Source organism: Anarrhichthys ocellatus, unplaced genomic scaffold (assembly GCF_004355925.1).
Source record: "Anarrhichthys ocellatus isolate YVR2014 unplaced genomic scaffold, GSC_Weel_1.0 scaffold187, whole genome shotgun sequence".
NCBI classification, from domain to species: Eukaryota; Metazoa; Chordata; class Actinopteri; order Perciformes; family Anarhichadidae; genus Anarrhichthys; species Anarrhichthys ocellatus.
Genome location: NW_022280217.1, coordinates 4,052 through 12,126, shown reverse-complemented (window position 1 = coordinate 12,126; position 8,075 = coordinate 4,052). Strand labels below are relative to the sequence as shown.

The 8,075-nt window shown below is 40.4% G+C and overlaps 1 protein-coding gene across 2 annotated transcripts; it reads left to right on the top strand.

The window, feature by feature from the left end:
- The first annotated feature begins 804 nt into the window (after nucleotides 1-804).
- gbx2 (gastrulation brain homeobox 2) lies at nucleotides 805-3,094 on the top strand. Of its 2 annotated transcripts, none has more exons than XM_031878579.1 (2): nucleotides 805-1,376; nucleotides 2,296-3,094. In XM_031878579.1, exons 1-2 carry the CDS (start codon nucleotides 914-916, stop codon nucleotides 2,823-2,825), a joined length of 993 nt encoding a protein of 330 aa, XP_031734439.1. In that variant the 5' UTR covers nucleotides 805-913; the 3' UTR covers nucleotides 2,826-3,094. The 2 variants fall into 2 exon arrangements, with proteins under 2 accessions (XP_031734439.1, XP_031734440.1); XM_031878580.1 differs by having other exon boundaries at nucleotides 2,278-3,094.
- The last annotated feature ends 4,981 nt before the right edge of the window (nucleotides 3,095-8,075 follow it).

The following is an 8,075-nucleotide window of genomic DNA, read 5'->3' as shown; positions in this document are numbered from 1 at the left end:
GTTTTAAACGTTTATAGTTTTTGTTCTTCGGATCAAAACCTCGCAAACGTTTAGACTCACCTCATGAGCGCAGAAGTTATTAAAATGATCATTAAATATGTTTGGTTCCGAGGATCCAGAGAGGAATTCAACGACAGTAAAATAAAGTTTCATTCTTTGAATTTATCTTGTTTTATTTTGAAACTCATAAACTTGATTCCTGAAGTTGATTTTCAGAATAAAAGAATGTTTTTTGGTTTTGTTGAAACAAAATATGTTACACACACACACACACACACACACACACACACACACACTTTACTGACTATATACAGATGATTATTTATGATGATGTTTCCTCCTTCTTAAATGGCCTGTGGTCCCAATTTGTGTAATTGGCGATCATCCAGGAGACCAAAAGGCGAGTTTGTCACATCATCCCGGCCAGCCAATCAGGTGCCGGAGCGCGGCCGGGGGGCGGAGCCTGCGCGGAGAAAGCAGCGCAATTAAACGGATGGGAGCGCAATTTAAATCCCAAACATCTCTGGACGCGCAGGGCAGGAAACACACACTCACTCACTCTCTCTCTCTCTCTCTCAACACACGCACGCACACACACATACACACACACACACTCTCTCTGAGTCTCAGCGCGAGAGAGAAGACACCGGTCCCGGTCCCGGTGAAGAGGAGCCTCAGCGGAATGTGTGAAGTTAAAGCCGGATTGTGTTTCTCTCCGATGGATCGGTCGCTTCTAGTCGGATTATCGCTGCTCTAAACTCGCTCAGAGAGCCGGTGACAGCCGCGGCTCCACCGGGACTCTACGGTCCCTCTGCGGCCCCTCCGTGGTCCTTTTACGGTCCCTCCGCGGCCCCTCCGTGGTCCCTCTACGGTCCTTCCACAGCCGCCCACAGCGCATCCTCCTCCGGTTCTTATGAGCGCGGCGTTCGCTCCGTCCTTCATGGTGATGCAGCGGCCACTCGGAAGCACCACCGCCTTCAGCATCGACTCTCTGATCGGGGGGCCCCCGCAGCCCAGCCCGGGACACTTCGTGTACACCGGCTACCCGATGTTCATGCCGTACCGGTCGGTGGTGCTGCAGCCGCCGCCTCCGCCGCCGCCCCCGGCTCTCCCCGCCGGCCACCACCCGCACCTGCAGGGCGGCTTCTGCTCCGGTCTCGCGCAGGGCATGGCGCTCACCTCCACGCTCATGGCGTCGCTGCCCGGAGGATTCTCCCCGTCCCAGCAGCACCATGAGGCGGCCCGCAAGTTCGGCTCGCAGGCGCTGCACGCGGTCTTCGAGAAGACGCAGGACGCGGAGGACGGGAAGAGCTTCCTGACGCACGCGAAGGAGTCCGCGGCGCTGCAGGCGTTCCACGACACGGAGACGTCCACAGGTGAGCTCCGGGACCGGGTCTACAGCGGGATTCTACAACTTTTCATATCCGGTCTTAAAATAAAATAAAAAATGACTGCAGCTTCATTAAACATTTGTTTTATGTTTTTAAATTCAGGAAAACATCTTTAAAATAAATCTCGTAAATTATTAATTATCAATAAAGAGTAATTGAATTAAACACGTGAATCTAATTGTTGTTTCGTTTTAAAATGTTAAATAAAGTCTAAATCATTTATTTCTGTTTTCACTCTTTGAATTCCTCCACTTTTAAATGTAAACATTTGAATAATTTAAAAGTCATTTCAGTTATTTAAAGTTAGTTATTTGTTTTAAAGTCTTCATAATAACGGTCATAAATAAATAAATAAAAATCTCGTTTTAATTATTTAAGTCCTGAAATGATTTGGATAATTAATCTCTAATATTTAGTTTATTTATTAAAACAAACAGCTGATTTCCGGTTCGATGGGTTTATTGGTTCCTGATATTAAACAGATATTATTTCATATTATTAGTGTTTTCAATGTTGAAGTTTCACGCGCGGACGGACACTGTGTTAGCGGCGGCAAACGGGCCGCGCGGAGACGCTCCGTGCGTAATTACGCGTGACAAATAAAAAGGAAGAAATCCCGACAGAGCGCGTGCCCTCCGCAGTGATCCGATGATGGATATTGACACGACCCCCCCAACGCACTCCACAGATGTCAGTCAGTTTAAGAACATTTAAATAGTTTAACTTCTAATAATTAACCACATTTTAAAGGAAACGTTCAGTGAAGTTTATTTATTTAATATTTATTTAATATTTATAAACACATTTTGAGGATTTTCTAAATAAATCAGTTTATTGTTCTTTAACTATGATGATGATGATGAAGGTGATGATGATGATGATGAAGATGCTCTCCTTCCTACAGTCAGATCTCACAGTAAAGAAGACTCGAAGGAGGAGGAGTGCGGCCGGAAGGACGAGAGCTTCTCGATGGACAGTGACCTGGACTACAGCTCTGACGACAACCTCGCGTGCCACAAGGAGGACGGGGACGGCGGGGGGGGGCTGGACGACGGCCCGCACGTGCACGGCTCCTCCGGTAACGGCTCCGGTAGCGGCGGAGGCTCCGGTAGCGGCGGCGGGAAGAACCGGCGGCGGCGCACCGCGTTCACCAGCGAGCAGCTGCTGGAGCTTGAGAAGGAGTTCCACTGCAAGAAGTACCTGTCGCTCACCGAGCGCTCACAGATCGCGCATGCGCTCAAGCTCAGCGAGGTGCAGGTGAAGATCTGGTTCCAGAACCGGCGCGCCAAGTGGAAACGGGTCAAGGCCGGGAACGTGAACAACAAGTCCGGGGAGCCGTCCCGGAACCCCAAGATCGTGGTCCCGATCCCGGTGCACGTGAGCCGCTTCGCAATAAGGAGTCAGCACCAGCAGATGGAGCAGGCCCGACCGTAGAAGAAGAGGAGGAGGACTGAGCACGTGCGGGTTCGGGGTCCATGAGACCCGGTTCCGGGTTTAGAACTGAAGATCTGAGCTTCTGGATTTTATTTGAGACGAAATGTGATTTAAAAACACACATCCGGTTTGACTACAACCACGTGACGTCACGAGAAAACGTGGAGATGAAATGTTAGAAAAGTTCGTTATTTAGTTTAATTATTACAATAATTCATCTCATCAGACTGACGTCATGTTAGAATAGATCCTCACATTAAATATTAATATTAAACATATTTTAGTTTGTTTTGTCACATTTTTCTTCTTTACAGGAAATGAAAACAAACAAACACCCCCCCACATGTAAATAGACCCGGTGTGACGTCACCACAGACATTGATGATCAAACATTTCATCTGTTTTATGTTTCTGTTTGTTTTGGGGATAAAATGACGCTGCTAATTTATTTATATAAAAATGTGCAAAAAGTTCTGAACGTTCTGAAGAATATGAACAATAAATAAGATGAAAAGCAGAAGTTGTGATTCATGACACCAGTCACACTAAAGTATCATTATTATCTTCAATTATATTTACAGAGTTAATCTGTTATTGTGCAGGTAAATAACATTTTATTTTGAAGGCCGGATGACTCGAGTCTTTAATTTATTTTATTTCATAAACCGATTTATTTAATATGAAGCGAAGATGAAGTATATTTTATTCTTCAACCTGGAGGTCAAAGGTCACTCGTTTACAGCCCGTTGTTGTGACGTCTGAGGTCACGGGGGGTACCAAAAAGCGCGCTCACGCGGCTGCACAATATTAACGTTCTCCGGGAGGCCGCGTGCGCGCTCTGGAGATTTACTTCACCTGAAAACCTTTATTTTTTAACCTTTATTTTTTAAACATGTTAATTTATCAAATATCTTTTTAGTATTTTAGTTCACAAATAAACCAGGAAACATTAATTAATGACAAACATATTTAATTTATTGAACGCTTTATCAGGTTTTTCTCTTTGAATTAAAGTAAAAGTCAACAAACAGCTGATTAATAATTAATAATCAGTCCTGATTATTATTAGTTATGAAGTAAAAGAATAAACCCGTTTATACATCTAGATATATATATATATATATATATATATATATATATATATCTGTGTAAACGACTTGTTCCGGTATCGACGCTCACAGATTCGAACGTTTCCCGGATTAACCGGTAAAAACAACCGTTAAAGTCCACCGGATTAAAGTCTCGTTTAACGGCCGGTTCCGTGTCGCCGGTTTGGATTCGTAGCAGCCAGTGACGCACCTGCGCGTAATGACGCAGTGCGCGTTCTGTCGCCATGACAGCGGGTCATCGAACCCGATCAGAGTGAAGTTTGAATAATTATAAATATTGTGTTCAATGTGCGTTTGATGATTTCTATTATAATATAATATTCCTTTGGACTCTGTTGTTCTGACATTTAACGTCAAACAATGAATTTAATATAAAAATCTAAGAAGAAGAAAAATGTTTTCAACAAAATAAAAGCAGAAAATCAAGTGTTTTGCATTTAAAATGTAAATGATTTAGTTTTTAGTGAAAGAATTTCCAGCAGTTCAACTCGTTAAAATGGTTTAAAGTTATGATTTCTGGACTTCTTCTGGTTCAACGTTTCACCATTTATTGAAACTAATCGCTCTCTACTAATACTAAGTTAACTAATAGTTAACTTAGTATTAGTTAACTAACACTCGCTCGTCATCAAATGTACGTTTGATTCTAAAAGTCTTTTAGAAGATTCAGCAGAAATTATGATGAAAATATGATGAATGTCTCTTTTTATTCACTGAACTGAAGAACGATCGGGTTCAATGCTGCGTTTATTATGACGTCATCACTGATATCTGAACTACCTTTCAACAATCCTTTTCACACGCGAATAAAAACCTGGTTTGAGTCAAAGGACAGAAATGAGAAAGAAGACTTTAATGTGTGAATTTAAAGATTCTGATCAAACTGAGACGTCACTGACAGATGAGACCTGATAGATCCTCTTCATCCTCTTCATCCTCTTCATCAGTGTTGTCTGGTGGAACATGTTCTCTGTAGGGCTGAGCACATCAATCAATGTCAGCAAACATCCCAGAATGATTTAATGCAGAAACATTAAGGTATCAAACACGTATTACTACTTTACAGTTAAATATTTAACCTTTATTCCAACATGAAAAAAGCAGAAAATAACACTTTGATGAACACGTCAGCACATCTTATTATAGTCTCAGTATAATATAATAACATATATGTCATATAATAATATTCACTATAATATAAAACACACACACATGCATATAATTATTTATTTATAACTATATATCATGTCTCAGACAGGTGCTTCATGTCTCTCACTCCCTAAGGGTACATCTCAAGTCTCTTATTTGTCATTTCCTCGCTCCTCGCTCGAACCGGAAGTTGTACTGCGCCGCCATATTGACGGCCGTCCCAAAGCTCTTATTCCTGCTCTGAGGATCGAGGATGGAGGATGGAGGAGGGATCTCTGAGGAGACATGAGCGAGGACCCACGAGAACAGACTTCCAGGAAGTGTTTTAACGGCCGACACGCCCCCTCATTGTTCATCAGTCATGTGATTGGACGCTGCAGCCGATCGGACTGATGAGATTGTGTTCAACATGTAAACAGTGAAGACGATCACAGATTAAACTCTAGTTTATGATTCAACATCTGGTTTAAATAAATGTTCATTCAGAAATCATTGATTGTAAGTTTGTTGAAACTAAACTCTGATTTCTTCCAGGAAGTGAACTTTGAGTTTGTCTCGTTTTGTCTCCATGAAGATAAAGTTTTAGTAGAAAGCTCCAGAAAGAAAAAGTGGATGTTTGACAAACAAGTTTATGAATGAAGATGCTTCTACTTCCTGTGTTGACTGACACACACACACACACACACACACACACACACACACACACGCACAGAGAGACAGACACACACACACACACACGCACAGAGAGACAGACACACACACACACGCACAGAGACAGACACACACACACTCACACACACACGCACAGAGACAGACACACACACACACACACACACACACACGCACAGAGAGACAGACACACACACACACACACGCACAGAGACAGACACACACACACGCACAGAGACAGACACACACACACGCACAGAGAGACAGACACACACACGAGCAAACTGCAAAAATTATTTCTAAATATATATATTTGATTGTTTAATCGTACAAATATCACAAATACAAAAGATAAATATTTTATTATAATGAAATAATTTAACAAAATTCTCCTTTTTCTTCTTATATTAAAACTAATTGAAGTTAAACTTTCAGACACAAACACACAGAGTCTTTTTATATTAAGAAGCATTTTTCTCGTCTTTATTGAAAAGAGACACATTACAGCAGAAGACTGTATTCATGTTACGTTACTGTACAGCCAACAAAAATAACAACAATAATAATAACAATAATTAGATTAACAGGATCAATAACGTGTCTGCAGGATAAATCATCATAAACCTGGATGGACTTTAGAGGTCGGAGGAAAATATACAAAAGAGAAGATTTGAGGAGTTTATAAATAATGTGGAGGATGGCCCTGAGGGGCGGGGCTTAAGGGGGAAAGGTTTAGAGGTAACACAACAAACCAAACGATGACCATACGGAGGAGTTTCTATTCTTTGACGTCTATGTACAGGTGAGGTGGTGAGCGGTTCCCTCGTTAGCATCAAGGTGGAAACATAACGAGCCAGATTTATGAAGCCATTTAATAACCAGTCATCAGTATCTCATAACGAGTTAATATCTCAGAACAATGAGTTAATATCTCATGAGTTAATATCTCAAAATAATGAGTTAATATCTCATAATGAGTTAATATCTCAAAATAATGAGTTAATATCTCATAATGAGTTAATATCTCAGAATAATGAGTTAATATCTCATAACGAGTTAATATCTCATAACGAGTTAATATCTCAGAACAATGAGTTAATATCTCATAACGAGTTAATATCTCAGAACAATGAGTTAATATCTCAGAATAATGAGTTAATATCTCATAACGAGTTAATATCTCAGAACAATGAGTTAATATCTCATGAGTTAATATCTCAGAACAATGAGTTAATATCTCATGAGTTAATATCTCATAACGAGTTAATATCTCAGAACAATGAGTTAATATCTCATGAGGTAATATCTCATAACGAGTTAATATCTCATGAGTTAATATCTCAAAATAATGAGTTAATATCTCATAATGAGTTAATATCTCATAACGAGTTAATATCTCATAACGAGTTAATATCTCACAACGAGTTAATATCTCATGAGTTATTAACTCATAACGAGTTATTAACTCATAACAACGAGTTATTAACTCATAACGAGTTATTAACTCATGACAACAAGTTAATATCTCATAACAACGAGTTAATATCTCATAACAATGAGTTAATATCTCAGAATAATGAGTTAGTATCTCATAACGAGTTAGTAACTCATAACAAGTTAATATCTCATGAGTTAATATCTCATAACAATGACTTAGTATCTCATAATGAGTTAATATCTCATAACGAGTTAATATCTCATAACAAGTTAATATCTCATAACAATGAGTTAGTATCTCATAATGAGTTAATATCTCATGAGTTAATATCTCATAACAATGACTTAGTATCTCATAATATTGAGTTAGTTTGAAGCTTGGCATCACAAGGCGACGTTTTCTTCATATTTGTCTTCTTTCAGCTGATTGCTAGCTGTAGCTTTAGCTTGATGGTTCCCATCGAGACACAACAGCTAAACTGATGCTGCCATGCTAACATGCTAACTGCTAGCTGCAGTGAGAGTTAGCGTTGGCGTTATCCCATTTAAAACATTAACCCAGAATGATGAACTGGTGCCATCAGTTAGCGTTAGCATTAAACTACCATGGTTTAGAGGCTGATGTTACCGAGCTGCTCACGTGAATTTAAATAAGTGGACGAGCTGTAGTGGAGCGCTGAGACGGGCTGAATCTGATTTTAGTGCATTTCTGTCATAAATAAAAAAGGACGTCGGATATAAAAACATAAAAATCAAATCAAACAAGTTGTGGTCAAACCTCTGGGTTTAGTGTTTACTGGCACGAACAGAAGCGAGGAGGAACGTGACGGTTCTGTTGTTCTGGCCGAGTGTCGGAGGTTCGATGGCAGTAGTGCAGCAATGTCGG

Excerpts from the sequence above, each read along its gene's own strand:
- gbx2 (XM_031878580.1), top strand. The coding sequence starts at position 914 with ATGAGCGCGGCGTTCGCTCCGTCCTTCATGGTGATGCAGCGGCCACTC. Across the intron at positions 1,377-2,277 it reads CGACACGGAGACGTCCACAG|ATGCTCTCCTTCCTACAGTC; the intron begins GTGAGCTCCGGG and ends ATGATGATGAAG.